This window comes from Spodoptera frugiperda, chromosome 26 (assembly GCF_023101765.2).
Source record: "Spodoptera frugiperda isolate SF20-4 chromosome 26, AGI-APGP_CSIRO_Sfru_2.0, whole genome shotgun sequence".
In the NCBI taxonomy this organism is placed as follows: domain Eukaryota; kingdom Metazoa; phylum Arthropoda; class Insecta; order Lepidoptera; family Noctuidae; genus Spodoptera; species Spodoptera frugiperda.
The window spans coordinates 2,991,994-3,014,900 of NC_064237.1; the positions used below are offsets into that span (position 1 = coordinate 2,991,994).

A 22,907-nucleotide genomic window follows, 5' to 3' on the forward strand; every position below is an offset into this window, starting at 1 on the left:
CCGACAATGGGTTTCCTCTCCCATCAGACTAGAACTATCAAAACACCTCACTGCTGAGCAAACGCCTCGTCTCACACGGAGAAAGAATGAGCATTAATCGTCAAGTTTACTCAAGGCGGATTGGCAATTTCAGGCTTATATTATGATATTATTAAGTACAGGTTTCCCGAATTGTTACATTCACCTTTTATCTTTTATAATCTTAGAAAGTGCAAATAACTTGGTAAAAGTGACTTGACTCACACTAGAAGTCAGCACAATACCTGTGGGCCAACGGACGTTACAGGCTATTAGTGTTTAAAAGGAAAACCTAAGCCTAAATTATATTATTATTAATTGAAGGCAAGCAGGTATTGTGTGAGTATAAAAGTACCGGCGCGGACTTGAAGTAATTGCATTGTAGTTCGACAGTCAAATCCAACGGGTGTCAGAAACAATTTCCGTTTTTCCGGCTATTGATCGTCATATAAATAACTCCGAAGGAAAAATGACTACAATCGACAATCCGGTAAGTATTTTATTTTAATTTAGGAGACTATGGCAAACCCCTCATATTTATAGGAGACCCACCACCACCCCTAATATGTAACAATATCATCCCTTTTTTGTTTCCAGACAGTACCGTTCACAAGACCCATTCCTGGGCATCTGCTCCCCGGCCGCAAAATGGTCGTTAAGGGTGCAATCTCTCCCAGATCAGATAGGTGAGCTCGTAATATCTATCTTTATTCCCTAACATATATTATATTATAATACAGTTTCCCACCACGTCTACCTGCCAGCCTGCCTTTTTGTCTGGGTCAATCAACAATGACACCACCCTCGCTGGGTGAAGCGCGAGAGAGTATCAGTCTCTTACTGATTAAAAATCACCCTGGTGTATGGTGATCTTATCTGCAACTCCAGCTAAGTATCACCCCTAGTGGGCCCCGACTGTGGTGGTTTCTTCGTAGCTTTTTGAGGTGTGGAGCGCGGCGCATCATACGCTCGGATTGGTCTGCTCAAGTGGCGAGCTAGCCTTGCTAGCCGTTGAACTGACCCGTTGACAATTTCTACACCTACTACCTTTAAATATAGTATTTTAATACAACCTACTCATATGAAAAGAGTTTTATAAAAGAGTTTGAATTAAATAAAAATTTTCCTCAGTACGTTAAGTGGTATTGTAAATTAATACAACATACTTTTCCTCAGGTTTTCAATAAATTTGAAATGTGGTAGCGAGGACATCGCTTTCCACTTCAACCCTCGCTTCGGTGAGCAGAAAATAGTTCGCAACTCTTATATTTCTGGCAAGTGGGGTCATGAGGAGATCAGTGGAGGCATGCCGTTGGTAAGGGGAGAGCATTTTGAAGCTCAATTTGAATGCAATGAAGATAATTTTTCGGTAAGTAGAACAGTGGTGAGCGCTGACACCAAACGTTATTATTTAATTGGAATTTTGTCTTTATATAATAATATTAAAATGGAAACGTAATAAAGTAAATATAGTTTTTTTTAATATTAATTTGACTTAACCCCGCTAGGTGGAGTTGAACGGGAAACATTTCTGCAATTACTCTTATCGCATCCCAATCCATAAGATCACCCACGTCAACGTGGACGGTGACGTCACGATAAGTCAGATCACCTTCGTGGACGCCTGAGCCATCGCCCGATCTCACAATGGTAAGCTACATTCTTTCTTATGGCATAAAATCGCAATACAGCAGACGCTTTACCTGATGGTAAGCAATTGTCGCCGTCCATGGATACCCGCAACACCAAAGGAGTTACCGGCTTTTTGGAGGGTTGTGCCTCCACTGCCCTCAGACACAAAGTTAAAAAAATATTTATTTCAAATAGACCAGGAAGGCACTTTTGCACGTCAAAGCAAATATAGTAATGTTAACAATATGTGTCTGTCGGTCAGTCCTTTAAGCTATTTGCTCGTTCCAAAGTGAAGATTCCTATGGAGAAGAACGAGCAAGAAACTCCTTTTAATCAGATTCAATACAATTCTTGGTTACATTGATTTTCATTCGATTGCTTCACACAACGTGACACAACGCTGTGGTAATGTTTTGTTGGTGTTCTTTGAGACCGTGGTCCAGTCACTACCATCAGTAATACCAAAGGATGGCGAGCCCACACCCACGTGGAAATGAATATTTTCGATATACAGTTTAAACATTAACAATTTTCCTTCTGTGTTTCAGGTACTTTTTTACTTATGAACAAATACTGGAAACCAAATTTCTTTATTTAAATATTTTTCTTTTATCTTTATGACTATCAGTGTTTTTATTCCAATAAAAAGTCCTTTTGGTTTCTATATTGTTTTTTTTTTTCATTCCATTTTATACTTCTATGCTATCGTAACAGCACATTACAAAACAGTTCTGCGCTGGAGGAAACGTACTCTTCATCAGTTTACTTTTTATTTAAGCAAAATTTTACCTTAACCTTTCCAATACTAGAGTTCAAAATAGGTTAATCACCTCTATAATCACATACCACCTACATGCCTTTTTGATAAATTAAATTCTGATCCGAATTTTGGGATTAAAGAGAAATTGGAATTTCAATATTGAAGTCTTGTAATACAAGTGTGTACCTGCTTGAATGGGTATTATTAAACCTATTTGCAATATAAATGGCTAGTTAATTATAATTGCAATTAAATTTGTAGACGCTTTTAAATTAGAATTTATTTTTTGGTGGGAGTACAAAGGAGGACGTAGGCTTTGCATGCAGCGAAGCCGTAGGTAAAAGTTAGTCCTACTAATATTACCTATAAATGCGAAAGTTTTGGGGATGTTTAGATGTTCGATACTTTATAAAGAATTGTATGTTTAGTACAAAGGTAGATTATAGTCTACAATAATACATCTATGCGCGGTGGCTGGGCAACCGACTGCCGCGTAATGTGTAGCGGGTTCGATTCCCCACAACAACAAGCAACTCTTTGTGTGATCCACAAATGGTTGCTTCGGGTTTGGGTATCATGTCTATGTGAATATGCATGTTTGTAAACGCACCCAAGACACAGGAGAAAATCCTAATGTGGGGCAATGTTATTAATAAACAAAAAATAAAATATATTCCGGGAACGCAGGCTAAACCTCTGGCAGAAACTAGCAAACTTATTATCTAATAAAAGTCAGATAATTTAAAAACTCAATTCATTGAACTTTTCAACACGGCAATGTTACCTAATCACCCTATCAGGCGAAAGTTCAAATTCCCTAGAGTTTAAACTTACCTGGTGTCGATATTGACTGTTTGAAACGGAGCCGTTTATATCTGTCAGTCAAACCGGACTGAGCTACTCGTCAGTCAATCGGACAGCTACGAGGCATAATGGTCGTACTTCATGCTGTCATTCTTGTTTACATATTAATATGTTAGGAGAAAATTTTAAGTATATTTTACTTAAATTTATGCGGATGGTGGAGTATTTTAATATAGTTAGGTTTATATATTTTTTAAACCTTGTCCTAAACTAGGATTTTCCCAGGTTGCGGGTGTGTGCAAGATACAATTTCACATATACATGATACCCAGACGAGAAACAATAATTTGTGGAACACATAAAGATTTGCTCCGTGCGGGAATCACAACCACTACACGTTGCGCTGTAGCTAATTGTAGCTATGTATGTAGCTGTTCTGCTAATGCAAACGAATAATGTTGGCATAGTTAAAGGTACACATAAAGTATAGACAATGACAAGCCAATTCTTTATATAAGGCCGTCCGATTGCCTCTATATCATACAATTAATGTGAAAGCACTCAATTCATTATACCATTAAAACACAAAGTCTACTATGATACCGATCAACATTTGAATTGCTTTTTTAGTCAAGTAGCTATAAATTGTAAATAAAATTATAACTATAAATTGGAAATTCCAGTCTAAGATGCCTAGAGTTTACCTAAGTTCAGTACCCACTTCAATATACCAATTTTGATCGAAGGTGTCATGAAAATAACACTTTTTACATTTATCGAGTTCTGGTAGTTATGGGAACTAGCTAACAAGTTCCTAGAACACTGAACTAAAACTTTATACCAAAAATATAAAATCCAGAATTTCGGTCGGTGCACATTTAAAAACTCATGCACAGCAAACATAAAAACGAAATCCCAGAACATATATATCGGCTGTTATTTTTTTATCACCTGCCCATTTTTTTCTGTGAGGTAGGTATCATTCAAACATTCCATTAAAAAAAAGCTCTTTTCAAAAAAATACTCACTTCACTGAAGAAAATCGGTTAAAAAGAACACTAAAATGGTCATGGTCGGAGATTGGTGTTAAATAAGAAACAAACAATAATGAGAAACACCGACTTTCGAAATTAAAATCATTTTGATCCTTTTAATGCTTTTTACCGGCTTTCTTCAGTAAAATCGGTTGTATAAATAAATGATCTCTAACACCCAACCAAAAAAAAAAGGGAAAGTGTTAAAAAAACAGGCAACATAGACGTAGCTACACATTTGACACTTTTTTCTAAACCATGGTTTTGAAAAAAGTTATACACTCTGAACTAAACACTCCCCGAATATATTCGGGGGAATGTTCAAAAAGAAACTGACATATAAATCCTGGGGTTTGAGTAAACATAATCCAGTGGGCCACGCTCGGTTGAGCAGACGGGAGCCAGTGACGATGTGATGTCGCTAAACACGACGGACAAGGGACGCTGAACCGACGAGAATACAGAATCATTCTATTATTACATCATTGTCAGGATTATTGTTCTCGGTTTGTTTGGGAAGATACTTTTGGTGTGAAAATGTATAGAATACAGAAATTTTGAGGTCTCCTAAATAGCTAATGTTGGGGTCAATGATTTCGGTTTCTGTTTCTAGACTTATTTACTTACGTAAAGACCTTTTTTGTTTTATTTTATAAACAGATTTTTTGCTATAAACTCGAAAAGGACTGCCTCGACGTATTGCTGGATTTTCAAATATTTTTTACTAGTAGCACGGTGTCTGGAAGTGTGCCCGGTATAATGGCACTAAGCTTACCACCTATTACTTACTTACAACATAACTTGTGAAAAGTGGGTGTACATTGTACAGTGGCATTAGGTGCCATAATGTGGACCTCTGCCTCCTTTGGGAATAAGAGGCGTAAAGATAAAAAATCATCGATATTAAATTTAATTGCATTACTTTAAATTCGTGTCAAGCTGCAGTATAGGAAAAAAAATCAGCAACGTATTGCAAGTAGGTATAAAATATTTTATTATGAAAAGTGATCTAAAGCAGAACAGCTTATTGTATCATTGTGACCGTCAAAATTAGGTGAAAATGTATCGAATATAGACATTTTGACGTCTCCTACTAATGTTGGGGGATTTCGGTTTCTGTTTCTAGATATTTCCGTAAAACTTTTTTGTTTTATTTTATAAACTTGTCTAATATCTTGTCAGAAGTTTGTAATAACTTGTCTAATTTACCGCGAGTTTCGTTAATTACAGGGTTAATCAACGTCTTGACGGATACCGTTTAAGTTTATGAATACCTTAAAATTCGTGTCAAGCTGCAGTATAAAAAAAATCAGCAACGGATTGCAAGTAGGTATAAAATATTTTATTATGAAAAGTGACCTAAAGCAGAACAGCTTATTGTAATTTGACCGACAAAATTAGGTATGGTATCGAAATAACAACAACCCTATAAGGGAAGATATCCAAAACTATTTAAACTTGTCTAATATCTTGTCAGAAGTTTGTAATAACTTGTCTAATTTACCGCGAGTTTCGTTAATTACAGGGTTAATCAACGTCTTGACGGATACCGTTTAAGTTTATGAATACCGACACAATATTCTGATAGATTGGAGAAGATGTACAGAATATACAGCTGATGATTTAAAAATGTTTGAAGGTACATCCACTTTTCACCAATTGTGTTATAAGTCCCATGTAATAGGGAGTGAGCCTATTGCCATATACTGGGCACAATTCCTGACTCCGTGCTACTACTGAAAAATTTTAGAAAAACCGAATAAAGCCCAGTAATCCTTTGCCCTAGTTTCTAGTTACTTCTGCTTTTCGAGCCGGAGCCCCGGCAACTCGTTAGGTAATATGCAGCTCCCTCCTTTTCTTCTTCTAAATTCATTTTTTTTAATACAACAATTCCTTCAATCCCAAAGAAGCTACAATACCTTCTCAGGAGTAGGAGTACTTACCTGCTTTTCGTCTGATGTCTCTTTTAGTAAGTGAAGAACAGAGCATTATTCCAGCCTCCATATTTGTTTGAAATATCTAAACCAATACACTATTTCAATAATTCTTTGCGTAACACTGGCAGAACTAAACCGAGATCAGATCGGTAAAGGATATTGCGTGAAACTAAATCGTATCGGGACGAAAGTACTCTATCAAGTACTATTCTTTCATCGTTATCATACACAATGATTCGCTGTATCTCCTAATTGACTACATTAAGCCCTGATTCACAATATTTGTCTAATATAATCGACATTTCTAATAATACACGAGCCATTATCTGATTCAGATTAGCGATTACATTATTGACATAACCGATATGATATACAGCACAATCTCAGCATGAATATATGTTTATTTGAGTCTGTAATTATTATTATCATATATATTGGAGCGTATTGGAATTATGGAAGGCTGTAGTTAGCATTTGTAGTGCTTATAAATCATCAAATATTATTTGGCGGTGTTGTTGATCGATTGGTCATAATAAAATTACTGGTACATGTAAAAGGTCTCAGAGTTATTCTTTGGATCAGACAAAGTTCTAACTGGAAACTTCGAAATATACTTTTCCACGTTTTATCAACAATTCCATGCCAATCCACAGCTGCCCATAGGGACTCCTCTACAGAAATAGTTTGTACTAATCTCTAGGCTTGGTAGACAGGATTGCAGTTTAAGATACAGTGTTCCATGTACAGAGTTAAAATCACGGTTTACTCATGTAAATTAATGGAGTTATTCTCTACTAGTTTCCGAGACACAGAGGTTCTCTTTGTCATGAGCAACGAGCGCAGACGCGGCGACGTCGCGGATCCTATCGACCTTTTTCAATTGCAGAGGAAATCATCCAAAAGATTAAACATAGTGTAAACTACAAAGCAAAGCTGACTTATACAAATCTTTGATTCAATTAAACAGTTAGCCAAAATAATTAATTAGAGAAAATATTTTAATCAAGAACTACAAACTAATTCGTGTACAATTCATAAAATAACTTCGAAGTGAGATGAATTCGTTGATCTTTTCACAAGTTTTCATTAAAACTTGATATAATTTTAACTAAATATTGAAGTTCTTGCTTACCAGTCAAATTTGATTAAAATCTTAGAAAATAGGTTTAATATCTGATTTATATTTTTAAACGTAAATAAATAAAATTTTGAAGGCAAATCCATAATCATCAACATTGATTTGAGGATAATTTGTCGCCATGTGTTCTTAACATTATTCTTGCATAAATGCAAAATCTTGAATGAGAAATCAAACACTAAATTATAATTAAAGTAATTTGATGACTGCATGGTTGATGCGTGTCTGGGCAACCGGCTGCCGCGCAACGTGTAGCGCGTTCGTGTACTGCCTCTGGAGCTGCGGACTACCTAGCGCGTTACCGGGGCTCCGGCTCGAAAAGCAGTTGTAGGAACGGGGTGGTTTTTAGTTAGTCAGAGTCTGACACTCCCTCTCGCCCAAGGCGAGAGAAGTCATTGGATGATTTATCCCGCTTAAAAAAAAGCAACGCTTTAACAAAAAGAAAATTAACAAAACAACAAAACAACAAAAAGTTAATAACAATTACCTACATCAATTTAAATCACAACAAAACTTGAACTCGTACTCAATAACCGAAACCTTTATAACTTCAATATACTCGTAATAAAACGTCGAGCAACTTTGTAGCGATCAAATTTTAACGATTTTCAAAGAAAGAAAGTTCACAAAGATCCATCAATGTTCACAATGAAAAAGTTCTTGTATCCATTAAATATTGAGTCTATTAGAAGTAAATAATCTCTTAAGTTCATTGCAAAGTACATCAATAATTGGTAAAAGGGTCAAAATGATAGTCCTTTGCTTTTATGAACCCTAAAATGTCGTACAAATATTATAAAAGCGAAAGTTTGTAAGTTTGTTTGGTACTCCTTTACGTCAAAACGAATGAAGGGATCGAAATGAAATTTGGAACAGCGGTAGATCACGGTCTGAAATAAAACATAGGCTACTTTTTATACGGGAATGTGAGCAAAGCCGCTGGTCAAAGCTAGTTTCTTAATAAACAAATCTGTGTGAAAGAAATATTCGATCGAAGCGACCTCTGCGTTAAAAGTCAAACGTAATTTGTTAATATATAAAGTTTCGGACTATCATTAGTAAATTCTAAAGTACTTAAAAGATAATTGTTTGGAATTCTTTGGACACTATTAATTTCTTTAAAGCTGTCAGTTTGCAGACACAATGGTTTAACAATAAATGTTATTAAGAAGATAAATTGATCGAAGACTAATATTAATTTATGACCTATTAACTACAAACTACGTTTATATGTACTAAAATAATATTATGATTCATTATTATCGCAGTGAATGAAATATTGCTTTGAAATCTATTAATTTCAATTAATATATCTATCAGTTACGTTATATAACTAACTGTAGCACTCAGAGACATTTAATGATTACTTAAAACTATTCCTTAGTAACCATTTTGTTCGGAAAACAATTGCTAAGGACTGGGTTCTGAGTAGGGCAGTAAGACTTTTGTAGATTTTAACAAAGAATAATAACGATCTGAAATAATACAATTCATCACATTTTGCTTTGGATTTAATGCGAAAACGTACGCATTTAACGTATCTGTATTTTTACGAACATCGCAACACAAATTTACGCCAAAACAAAGTCAAATCTAATCCAATAGGTGTAGAGATCAGAATTAACAAACATATAACATATACTTTCTACGCGAACAAATTAACCTCTCCAGCCCAGCTAAACCGACGTCATATCCTTCGTTAGAGGGTAACCAAACTTTAATCAAGTTTCTTCAGAGGGAGCCACTTGCTTAGAATAATAAGTAGCGAATTCACCTTGTTTTCCCCATACCAGTATCACACTTGGCTTATTTGTGAATATATTTCCTTTCCTAGTCCAATACAAAATTAACTCTATTTGTTAAGCGGTAGAGTGCATTTTGTAATGTTCTAATGATAAAACTGTTTGAGTGGATTGGATAAGTATGGCACTATTAAGTATGGAATAATCGACCCTAAATGCATAATTGGGGAATGTAATCATAAAATAATTGCATGGCAGCTCTATCCTTGTACAAGCTTTTGTAGGATTTCAAGGCAGCATGGAGTTTGAGTTTCTCTAAAATTAGGTTTAGAACTTTTTAGTTACTTCGACCTAGTTCAAGTCTGGATATCGCTCTTCGAAACTTCTGTTCCTCTAATGATGTATTCTGACAAATTTCGTTATGATATCTATATCCCTAGTAGATCTGGGGGCACGGCAGTGCCCCCGCCAAGTCGAGCAAAAAAAAAGCGGCACGGCCGTACCATCCTTTTCTCGAAGCAATTCGGGCCTTTTTCGACCCCCTATAATTCGGTTGTGGATAAAGCAAGAAACCTGAATCTTCAGTAACTAATCCGGCATTGTATAAACACGGAATATTTAAAATTTCAGTCAATTTGAACCAGTAGTTTAAGAATGACAACTTGTTAAAGTTTCTAAATTTTGTCACTCACTGACTCACCGATCATCAAAAGTCCAAGGCACTTCTAGCAGACTTAGAAGCTTCATATTTGGAATACATATAGAGTTTAGTATCTTAATCATGGGAAAACTTAAATATTTTGTAATTTCGGTCCAGTTTTCCAAATACACCAACTGCATCAATAACTTTGTAATCTCATATAAATATATGGGATTACAAAGTTATTTATGCAGTTGGTGGTTGGTGGTGGTTATAAATTTAATAGGTGTAGATAGGTACCTACCATATGAGGCAAGGGAGGGGGTATAGGGTGGGTAAGAGAGACAGGGAGTGGGCTTTGAGAAAAACTGTGGCTGAAGCTCAAGAAGTAGTACCGGAAAAGAAAAAGAGGAAGACTACATATAAAAATAAGAAAATATCATAAGACCTTTAACAAAATTCGTTAGAAGTAGATGGTATCAAAAAGAAAGGCTCTACAAAAAGAAGTGAGATCCCATCAAAAACATCCTGTAAAAAACCCAAGTCTCGCAGCTCAGTCTTTCTACCGTCAAAAGTTGTGAGATCCATGTAATACCAAGTCGGTTAATCTATTTAGTGTCTACTTGAAGGACCTTTTGTCTTAAGTTATTACATAAGTTATTATCATGCCAATATTAAAAATATTTAACGTTTTAAACAAATAGATCGACTTGGACATCGCATGAAAACAAAATGAATATTACAATATTATATTAGATTCTTTAGTCTCTCGCGCCTCACGCGATTGAAACTCTCGTTCCTGTTGGTCGCTGGCCCGTCGTGCTGTGTAGTGTGATACATACTAATAATCAAATCAAGCGATGTCCAAGTCGATCTATTTGTTTAAAACGTTAAATATTTTTAATATTGGCATGATAATAACTTATGTAATAACTTAAGACAGAAGGTCCTTCAAGTAGACACTAAATAGATTAACCGACTTGGTATTACATGGATCTCACAACTTTTGACGGTAGAAAGACTGAGCTGCGAGACTTGGGTTTTTTACAGGATGTTTTTGATGGGATAGTTTATTCATACCCCTCGAAAGTCTTAGTTTAAAAGCTTTCTGTAGACGATAATATCATTGTTGACTTTTTTAGAGTGCTGCGAATGTAGCATAGCATATCTATGTTATGCTATGCTACATTGCTGTTTATATGAAAAAATGCGTGCCATGAATGGCTTCTCTACTATCGATACATCACATACTCAAGCTGCATCTTCCTTGCACAGCGACGTAACTTAGTGGAAACGGTCACGTAATTCCACGGCTTAGCTATTACATCTTTTTAATATAGCTACATAACACATCTCTGGTGGAAGAGCAACCTCACTGTTAACCCACTATCAGTGGGTATGAAAACGAGTGACATTAGGTTGCGAAACAAAACTAACTTACCTACCTATATACTAAATTCATTATTTAAATCTAGAATAGAACTCTCGGAATACAAATAACTAAATACATTTTTATTACATTTCTAGCGAACTGTAAATTAACTAACAAGATCAATAGCTAGCCGGTAACTATAAGCCCTGCATCACTCACAGGCGTAATCCGCGGTAATTTAAATCACGGCCAGCGATTCAATTAATACCAATAAATTCTGCAGCTGACTGATGCCGGCTGCAAATAAAAACGGTCATTAAAATAAACTATAAAATTCGTTTTCCACGAAAGTCTAGACTAAAATGTGGTGTGTGTGTGACTAATTTTACTAATGATGGTATAGTCGAAATGTAATGAACGGAAACCCAATTGTATGATCATATTTTTTTTGTAAGTCTCTCAGAATTGTTGAACCACCCATGAATTTCAATAAATAAAATAATCTTCTAAATATTTTTTCTTTACAAATCACTTAGTAAAAACTGAATGTCGTCACGGACATAACTGAATCAAATAAATTTTCTAGAACTCTGGCAACATTTGCACGGTAATACCCCATACCCCAACGGATGTGAGGTTGCCAGCGCGAAAAAAGGTAGACAGTTGATAAATAGCCAGTTTTCTTTTAATTTCCTGCGTAGACACGCACGATAAATATTAGTCAAACGTACAAGTTTTTGCAAATATCTAGGTCAAAGAATTTAGGTTCAAAGCTAGCTAGACTAAAAGGTGAAAACATTAGGTAAGGTATAAAAAAATCTAATAACATTCCAGACAACATTTTTCAATTGTAACTTCGATGAAAATACATTTAGACATACCTAGGCTCTTTTCTTTTTTAATATCCAAAACATGTGGCGTAGTTATGTAGTACTAGTGGTCGCCTAGTGGTCGAAATTCGACCATATACGATTTAATTTACAATACCACTTAACATACGTTCAAGGATAATTTTTATTTAACGAATTAGTTTTGTAAAATTCTAATTAATATATTTTGACGCATCATGAATAACCAAACCTCCTTCAATGAGAAACCTCTTTTCATATGAGACGTGAGAATATCATCGCAATGTCTATCAATTTCGACGTTTTGTCAAATACGATACTATGCATGGTAGTGTGTGTAATGTTTTATTTATTGATTTAATGTACTTTACGCACATTTCATATCAATTAACTTTTGAAAGACATATTTTTCTTAGGAAATTTTCTTATTGAAATTATTCGTACCTTATGAGAAATTTATGATTCGGGGCTCGAGTATACGATGTATTTATAGTAGGGAATCCATCCCTAGCACACATCCATAGCACACATCTATAGCACGCATCTTTCCATATAAGAAACATAGCTGAGTTGAGCCCGTTTCCACCAGTACTAAGCTACGAACATGATTGGTGGAAGCCAAACGCATTCATAGCAACGCAGCATAGCACAAATCTGATGGAAAAGCACCCTTACAACCATAAACCAAAAAGATACTCTTATTAAACTCAAACCCTAAGTTAATCCGAACTAAATGAAAACGTATATCACCACCATTGTAGCAGTGATGCAATAAATTCATCACAATTACGTTGTTCCAGTATTTCTCCTATACCTAAATGTTTCCCGATAAACCGTCACGCTGCGAGATTTATTGCCAGCGCTAAAAATTGTTACAATCTTTTAAAACGTTTAGCTCGCTAGCTCTAGGCTAAGTGCTTTAGTGACTTTGTTGTATTTTCTAGCTGGGCAACTAAATGGTATTTGTTTCGTATGTGGAGTAAGATCTATTGTTATGTCCGGTAAAGGAGATACGTGTCTTCTAAAGCAACCTTTTTAGGGAATAGCCAAACGAGCAGACGAGGCACCTGATGATAAGCGATGTTATATTAAGATATGTTATTGCGAAAAAACAAGTAAGCCCGGTTGATCAACTCTAATCACGTGTAAATAAAACTCATGATAAGTGTCAGCTAAATTGTTACATCTGTCTTCCCAGTCCTTATGCACAAAGAAAAATGTAAAAACACGCTTTTAATCCTAATTCCTACTAACATTAACTAAAAATAAAGGTAAACTCGAAGTTTTTGAAGTCGTAAACTTTCGGATTTATAACTTAGTAACTTTTTTCAAAGGCTGGTGAGTCATCTTCTCCCGCCTTGGGCGAGGCGAGAGGGAGTCTCAGACTCTTACTGACTAAAAACCACCCCGTTCCTACTCCTGCTTTTCAAGCCGGAGCCCCGGTAACTCGCTATACAGTTCACAGTTCAGGGTAAATTTCTTACTTAACTACTGGACGGATTTAGATAAAAGTTACAGAGATAGATTTATAGTATGGAATAATGGGGTAATTTTTATCCGGGGAACGCGAGTCAACCCGCTGAGTGAAGCGAGTCTAGTTATAAACTGCTCTAATGGCTAGCCATAAACATTAGTGGCCAGTCGTAAATGTCACGCGTACACTTTTAATAACTTGCAACCTTTATGGTGTTTGATTTTAGAAATCTCATGTTATGGGGAAGTTTGTATGGCGGAGCGTGACACGTTGTGCAGACAAGAACGTGACTCGAATAATAGGTGGAATATGGGGTATAGAAAACATACTGGAAATTGTCTTTAACATAAGGTTTTTGTGCTTGAAAAACGGGAATGGGAAATAAAATAAAAGCGTTTTATTAACGAAAGTCTGTTTTCTATTACCTGTTTATGGTTTTGATAATATCGGAGTATGTTTTAAATCTTTCAATTAGGAAAGCGTTACACTTGATCGTACGTTTCATTTGCTATAAAACGGATTAAATAGTAAATTGTGTGGTATATATCTGTACCCTGAGTATGAGTTTGCATTACGTAGAAACGAGAGCATGTTCGGCGCTCTGATTGGTTGTTTCATTCAAGCCGGCCTATCAGAGCGCCGAACACGGTCTGGTTTCGTTTTCAATCATTAATTTAGATTCATTATTTGTTAATTCGTTATTTCATTTCGATTACTTTAAACGTAAAACAAACTTATACTATCTGATTTCCAGCATTAGTTATTACATTATTTTTACAAAGGACTCGCGTCATATCACTAAAACTATAAATGCTCTAAACTAAACAGATTTCCACCAAGGACGTAACCTTGCACAAATAACATTAACTAACTAGCACACGTTGACATTACGTCGTAACTCCCACAGGAATAAACATTAGTTTAAACACTACGTGGCTCACTGCAGTGTCTTAATTAATGATGATTGAGATATTGCATTTTAAGATTTTTCGTTAATGGTACAAGGTATATTTTTGTGGAATATAAATTAATAATATATCAATGTTTCTTATCCTTGTCGGAAAATAAAATACTCACTATGCAAAATCCACTTTTTGCCATTCGAGGGTGTCATGTGTATGTTAACTTGTATGTTTGTAAACGCATCCACGATACAGGAGAAAATTCGAATGTAGGACAATGTTTTCCGGTGCTGCAAGCTGCCTTCGAAGCTGCAAAGTGCCTAGCGGGTTGCAGGGGCTCCGGCTTAAAAAGCAGGAGTAGGAACGGGTTGGTTTTTTGTTAGTAAGAGTCCTATTGCCTCACCGAAGGCGGGAAAAGTCATTGGATGATTTCCCCTCACTAAAAAAGGTAATTTTAAAAAAATCAATAGATTAAATACCTGAAATAAGTATGATAATAATAAGTTTTTAAGATTCAGTAATGAAGAAACCTCTACCATTTATCTATGTAAATCGCTTAGTCTCAAAGACAAGAACGCGACCTTGCACAAATTACTATGAAGTGTACATTAACTCGCAGTCACATTCTCGCCAGCCCTTGGTGGGAAGCTGGCATGAATTTTACATTACACGTGCTAAAATATAAATCTTCGTAGTATGAGTACCACAGGAAACAGTCTGTTCAAAACACATCATTTAACGTGTCAATCTTGTTACTAAAGTACTCATTACTCAATAAACGTAATGTTACGCCTTTATCCTTGAAGGGGTTAGCAGAGGTGCACATTACGGCACGTAATGCAATTGTACAATGTACACCTACTTTTCACCATTTGTGTAATAAGTCTCATGTAATATGATGATATTATTACAAGAAAAAAGGTGTAGATAGGTTATAAGCGCTCAAAACATTAAAATATGTGTTTGAAGTATGTGTTTCGATATTGGAAAATAGAGAAGAGCGTTGTTTTGTAACATCTCACACTCCCTTTAAAGTGTCACGCATTATGTTAAAGGGAAATCCAATTATGACATCTCCTATTTGTATTAGCTTCATGGTCCCATGCATATCTACTGGTCCATGTCTAAAGGCCAAACCAATTTCAAAATTGCTACCATTATGTAATTCAAAGTCCGAGTAATTATTCCGAAAAAGGATCTCTATTCCTAAAGGACCCGAACAATTCCCATCAAAACAAAAAGCGAGAACATTTATTTAACGAAATAACAAAAGTAAAAACCTTTTTGTTGTATTATACATCAGCAACGTGTCCCATACATCAGGGAAATAAAAAGAAGGAGGAAAATGAGTGTGTTCACAACTGCTCCATTCCCATTCCACTGATTATTTTCCGGCAACACTAATTATTTAACTTGGTTAACTTTTAATGATAGCCGGGAGCGATGAAATTGTACGAACTAGTGCAACTAAAATGTTGGATTTTTGTGTTCAAATGTTTGTTACATTTGTGATTATGTTGGATTAGTGATATTTTTTATGCTTTCGGAGGATTTAAGGGTGGAAAATCTAGGTTAGCATAGGTTAAAGTGTTTCAGATTATTTTAAGGGAGCCAATTATCCAATGCCTATTCCTACCTTGGGTGAGGTGAGAGTGTTAGACTCTCACTGAGTAAAAACCATCAACAAACCACCATCAATCAACCAACCAGTTTATTCGTTTCCATGAATTAGAACTTGAAGTTAACATCAAAGTTTCTTAAAGTATCGCAGTCCAATACATTTTAAACTTTAGTTTTTTTTTAACTTTCAAAATAGTAGCAGTTTCACCCCTTCACCATAATTTACCCATAAAAGTTATTTAAACACTAATCGAGGCGAATCACGTTTGAGAATGTTCTTAAACATGAGTTTAAGTTAACATGAGGTTGAACTTTACAAATTGAATCGCTATAACTTTACGATTACTTTGAAACTTTCCCTTTTATTTATACAGTGTAAGTAGTTATGAATTATTATTGACTTTATGTGTACTGTTATTGTGTTTATAAAGATATTGTTTTTATACTTGTTATGTTTTTATAATTGACTGTTGATGTAGCGAAAGTGGTATGTAAGAGTCGTAGCAATTGGCGTTCCATTGTCTCTGCCTACACCATGGGAGAAAGGCGTGGAGGTATGTATGTTTTTATTATTTACGCAATGTATATTGGGTTCGGAGCTCTTTGTGTGATCCACAATTTGTTGTTTCGGGTTTGTGTGTGATGTATTTGTGAACACATCGGTCGCAGTAGGTTTGACCCACAGAGCAGATAAAAGAGGTTTATCTGTTTACATCTTTTATCTGTTCTGTGGATTGACCTAATTTAAGACAGAAAGTCAGTGTCAATCCTATAAGTAGGTACGTCGGTTTTTGTACTGACTTGTTACTAATGCAATTAATAAAATGTCGAGGTAGACAGCACCGCTAAAGTCTCATGATAGTTATTCTAAAAAGATCTAAATGTTAAAATATTTCTAGCTAAGTTGTTTTCGAGTCTAAAATTGGGACTAGGGTTATAAAAAAGGCCAACTTCTCCGTCATCCCGTCACAATTTCACACTATTCTATAATAAAAAAATAAGTCGGGTTTTCCTTCCTGATGCTATAACTACAGAACTCACGAACCGATTTCCACAGTTTTGCATTTGTTGGAAAGGTCTAAGGCTCCGTGAGGTCTACAGCAAAGAAAATTCTGGAAAAAATCAAGAGAAAAGCGGGAAATCAGCGAAAATCATTAATGGCGAAACGGAATTCGCCGAGTTTGCTAGTCTAATTATAAAGATGAATAATACTATTGATAAAAAAAAAACTTCTATCAGGACCCTTATAGTAAAAACCTTTCATAAAAAGACATAAAATAATTACAGCTACTTCATTTTCTTCAGACCAAAAACTTAAATTTCACAGCAAAATGTTGAAGTTAAGTTCTCGTCAGTGAACTGCATTCGTGATTTGATTACCATAACATGAATATTGATAGCATTGCCTTAAGTTGGCATTCAATTTGTGCAGCTCCGGTGAAGAGATGCAAATTATCTGGCTTTAGTAAAGACGGAGGGAAATACTTTTCTAATAGATGCAGTTACTAGCAATTAGTTGGTGTACTGTCTTTATGTCTTAATTTTATTTATATTTGTGGTTATGTTGTTAATTGAACAGTCTACTACTGAGTTTTTTTTTCGAAAAACTGGAAAAAAACCATTAATATTTTGCCCGACTTAGGAATCGACCCCAAGACCTTGTCCCTTAGCCATTGTCTAGCCGTATGTGACCACTCGACCAACGAGGCAGTCAGTTATATTTGTCAGTTTCAGTTGAACAATCAATATAACCCGGATACGTACAAAGACATTGATAATATCATTATTATTTAGTTCTCATGACTTCTGCCAGCAATTTCGCCCGCGTTCCCGTGGGATAAAAATTAACCTATCACGCAAGTTAGCTCATACCCTGTCTGTACACCAAATTTCATCAAAATCCGTTCACAAATAAACTTTTACATTTATAAAATTAGTGTGAAATATACTATACAAACAGATAAAACGTGGAACGCCAATCAATGAAACCACGGCGTAAATAATTAACTACAAACAACAGCCGCCAAACTGTCACAAGTAAATTGAATCTTCGGGACAGCTCTTAAATATTTCGGAGGACAAATCCGAATGTCGATGCCACGGCAACCCTAATCTCGCAGGTAGAACTAACTATTAAAACTAAGGTATTATGCAAATACCTCTCACGGGACGACTTTAGACATCAAGTCCCAACCAACCTCAATAAATATGGAAGGATTGAGAAACTTCTGTCCGTATCTCATGGCTGCTAATAAAACTCAGCAGGATAATTGATTTTTAGCTTAAAATATGAGTAAAATGTCTTACCTTGAAGCGTGGCCTTTGCTTTGCAGCTTAAATTAAATCCTCAGAAAGGCATTTGTCTTGTTCAGGATTGTAAAATGGGTCAGAAATTGTTTTGACTAAAGGTCGATGAATTACTGAGGTAGCTATTTTATTAGAATAGATACCTACTTATTCTCAGTCTCTGATAGGTACTAGGTACGTAATTGAAGAAAAGCTAATTAGATTAAATACAATTTGTATTTTGCAAATAAAGTAGGTTAGGTAAGAGTTTCAGTCTATTTCAGGATTGAATCAGAATACGACATAAAATATGGATTTTTCGGAATGTTGTAGGCAATTCCAATATTCCATCTATTAATATTCAGCCATTGGGAGGCTCCAGGCCAATCCGATACGTTACATTGTTGCCAGAGATAACATGATCTAAAAATGGAAAACATAAAAAAATAATTTGTTTTGTAGTGTTTACATGTTTTGATATACGATATAGGAAATAATTACTTAACCTAATGTTGGTCTCATTATTCCACAGCTAAAACGATAAAAATATAGTTCTATCTAGATACTCTTTTACAAAATATTACATGAACTAACCATTTCATGATTTTAATATTGGAATCTAATTTACCTTCCCAAAAATGGTATAAGCAAAATCTGGGCCAGAAATTCCCCAAAAAAATTGATTTACAGCTGCTATCCATTATAAAGTACAACGTATCCATCACTGGACTTGGCTTCATAACCGAATTACGGCACCGGGAGTATCATAAAGATATTAAAACTCCCCAAAGGATTTATTAAAAGTCCGCTGAAGCTCGCCACTCTTACAAAGCATGGTAATATTACAAAATGAATTTTCAGTTTAGTCGGTAATTTTATAAACTAATTAGCATGTACCTGCGGTCAGTCTGGCGTGTTGTTGGTTTAATAAACTGAATTAATTTCGTGGTTTGAGGTTATGTCCATAATTATATGCCTTCACTCCACATAAAAACATGTCCTGGTATGTTTCATGCTGGTAAATGAAAATTGGAGGCGTCGATTTTTGGTCAATTTTACCTGACGTACAGTCAGGTAAACGTACCTAACGGATCACATAACGTTATTGCGTGTATTTTTTATTGTGTACCTACCTACCTATTTACAAACCAAAAAAGTTACACCATGTTTCTTCTTTGAATATTTCCAGAAGCCCAAGAAGATGTTCGATTATAAATTTCTATCCAAACCTAATAAAACAGCAAAAACACCTATTCTCAGTCCATTGACTCAAAAGACAAAATAAATTGAGTGCCAACACAGAATTATGGTGCCATTCAGCTAAATAGGCGTTTCAAGTTCCATGCATCAGTGGTGTGGTTCGCTGGTCACAATAATCGCTTTGGAAAAATGCCAGAAAATCTATGATGTACTTTCTGGTGATACCTTGGCACTGGACGACATCAGGCGAAGTATGAAACGATTCCAGCTGTGTGGAAATTGTGAACATGTGCAAAACACGTGGTTTTCATGGACAAATTAATGCACGGTGTGCCAATGTAGATATTTGTAGATTATTTTTTTTATGATGTTGGTACCTAACTAACATTGATATAGGGAGATTAATGACTGTCGTTTTTCGTAATTTCATAATTTGTTGTAACAAGGTAACGCTCATACCTTATATCAACTGTAAATTAGTGGGACGAGCTTGTCCCATCAAAAAAGTGCTATGAACACACACAATAAATAGTATTCCATATTCTAAATCTAGAATAGTGGATAGCTATTCAGATGTTAATGCTAATAGGTACATATATTCTGTACATTTGTTTCCTAACACTTATGTGTTTTAGTAGTACTAAAACTATTTAAAGTTGATGTTTACAATTTGGTAAATGATTTTTAGGAGTCATAATAAATGATGAACGATGCCGGAGTCACTGTACCATGAAATATTGTATTTTCGTGTGATAATTCGTTCTGGTTTCTTAGTGTCAATAATAAACAGTTAATAATCGTAACTTACGTTTAAAAATATCTTTTCCTCGATGTATATTTACTATGGTAAATATGAAGTTTTAAACCGGTGTATGTTCGGTTGGATATAGAGCCTAGATTGATAGAAAACGCACTTACCGCCGCACTCAGAGTCATTTAATGGTTACTTAATCCAATCCTTAGCAATTGTTTTAGGAACAAAATCTTTACTAAGGAATAGTTAAGGTAATAATTAAATGATTCTGAATGCGACAGCTACCTATATAGAGGAGGTTTACAGAAGCAGCAATGACTGACACGGGTTGTTGCTAAGCACCTATAACATATTGGCTTATACAAGAAATATCTATTAGTTCTCTTCGAAATAAGATAAAAGCCCTCCCATTCCATCAATACAAAACTGACTGAGCTCCCGACACCTCAATCAATCAATCAAACCTGCCAATCCTGCTGCCCACTACTTGACACGGGACTAATTGCTATTTGGCTTAAATATTATCATCATTTAGTTAAAAGGTGCTAATTTTCCTTCTGTGCAGTTAAGATTGGGAAATTATTAATAATTGACTTGACTGCACGGTTGACGCGGTGGCTGGGCAACTGGCTGCCGTGCAACGTGTAGCGGGTTCGATTCCCGCACGGAGCAATTCTTTGTGTGATCCACAAATTGTTGTTTCGGGTTTGGGTGTCATGTGCATGTGAAATTGTATGTCTGTAAACGCACCCACGACACAGGAGAAAATTCTAATGTGGGGCAACGTTTTTAAAAAAAAATCCGTGAAGATACAAAAGAATAAATAGAATTAAAAACGTTATTAAAATGCAAAATAACTTCAGATTCCTACAAAAATATAGCTACGAAGCCACTTCAACGACAGAGCCCCGCAGCACGGGGCTTATGGGAACCTTCAGTGAAAAACAAGGTCTACCACTTAAGTAATAAGTATGCAAATTCAATAGAAGGGTATGAATACGTTTCCCTGTCCGCACTAATTCAATCTGACCACAAAATGTACTCAACATCTGTGTAATTGTATTACATTAAAATGGGTAACAACATTTTCTTTGCTTGGTTTAATTTAATAAACTGTTTTATTTAGGAACATGTAAAATTTTACAGCACTCTACGTATAACACAATTATACACAAAAACGTGTTTAATTGACATTATAAAGTGAGAAAATTCTGATATCAATGAGTTATACACTTACAAGACTTCATTAACTAAGCATTACAAATAAAGTTGTTCTCAAGAAATTGGCAGCTGCTTAAAAAGTAAATAATTTAAATTACAAAAATGATATCTATCTTACACCTTTTAATTACCTCAATAAAGTAAAAAATCTCAAGTCAAATTACATTTCAATCAAAAAACGATCAAAATACACTATTTACCACGACAAATTTACATGACACGTCATGTGAATCAACTAGTTGCTAACTGTATAAATAATCTTCACATTATACATCTCTATTATCGTTGTAAGCAACAGTCATAAATTACAATTAATCACCACAACATCTTAGAGAACATTTGTCGTAATATTAGCTCAGATGGTAATCCATGAAATATATCATGTCAGTTATATCTTAAACAGAATTATCTAAACAAGCCAGTGCCAAGTAAAATTAAATATCATTCGAAGTGATATTTAAAATTGTCGCTCCACTAGTTAACAACACGTGTGGTTTAGAACTGTCGTTATAAATCTTCGGTACGTTTACGTAATTTGGTACATTTTCGAAAATTACACAGTAATTGCATGGAGTTTGGAATTGAAACATAACTACGTACATATATGATAGTTGTATCTTTGTAAAATGTTACGTGTATTTTAAACATACTGAACAAAATATGAGGTTCTGAGCAAGAAATATACAATTTAATACCAAAAATATGTTTTGTTATGAATAAATGTTATAGACAGTGAGTTTATTGTCATATACTGATTGCAACTGCAGTTAATAGAGAATGAAAAAAAAATCTACAAACAGTACTTGGCCATATACTTCGACTTCGCCAGCCGTACTTACGGCCAGTCAACCAAAATCACAGTCAAATTAATCTCCATCCATAAATAAATACTCTTTTGGTCTAGTAACTCTTCCCATCGACTGATACGGCACAATACGGGATCGGCACTGGCTTAACGTCGAACCTTGCTCAGTGCCAATCTACATGCCAAATGCCAACGTGATCCTTTTGCGAAACAACTTTTTGTGAAGGCTTTAGGCGTATTTTGGCTTTAAAGGAAACATCCATGGTTCATCAATCTTCAAGATCCCATGCAACGGAGGAAACGTGTTCACGTGAATGGTTTTCAAACATTAATGAGGATCCGATAGATTTGGGTAAAAGCTTTTTGGCTGTGACGTCATTTTGTTAACACATCATCAGCCACTGATATAGATGGCCTCTTCCCACATGGAGAAGGTTTGATTATAATCACCACGCTTGCTCAATACGGGTTGGCGATTTCAAACTTGCGATTAGAAATTATAAGCCCAGGTTTTCACTGGACACGACGTTTTCCTTCACTCTTTGTCAATGGTGTCTAAATAATCTAATAACACGGAAAAAGTCGCATTGATACTTGCCGTTTCAAACCCGCCATCTCATACAGTATGAGAAGCGGGCGTTTTAAACCTCCGGATCACCACGACTTTTGTCAACAGTCTTTGTGAAAATCCTGGATTTTTCTTATGACTCAACAATTTAT

The 22,907-nt window shown here is 35.3% G+C and overlaps 2 protein-coding genes across 4 annotated transcripts in view; one reads left to right on the top strand and one right to left on the bottom strand.

The window, feature by feature from the left end:
• LOC118263955 (uncharacterized) overlaps window positions 1-22,907 on the bottom strand; it is a 288,611-nt gene that overhangs the window by 140,876 nt on the left and 124,828 nt on the right. The gene's annotated exons all lie outside the window — the stretch shown is intronic.
• On the top strand, window positions 378-2,311 carry LOC118264108 (galectin-4). Its single transcript, XM_035576505.2, has 5 exons — window positions 378-508; window positions 616-704; window positions 1,195-1,387; window positions 1,527-1,668; window positions 2,199-2,311. Exons 1-4 carry the CDS (start codon window positions 488-490, stop codon window positions 1,644-1,646), a joined length of 423 nt encoding a protein of 140 aa, XP_035432398.2. The 5' UTR covers window positions 378-487; the 3' UTR covers window positions 1,647-1,668; window positions 2,199-2,311.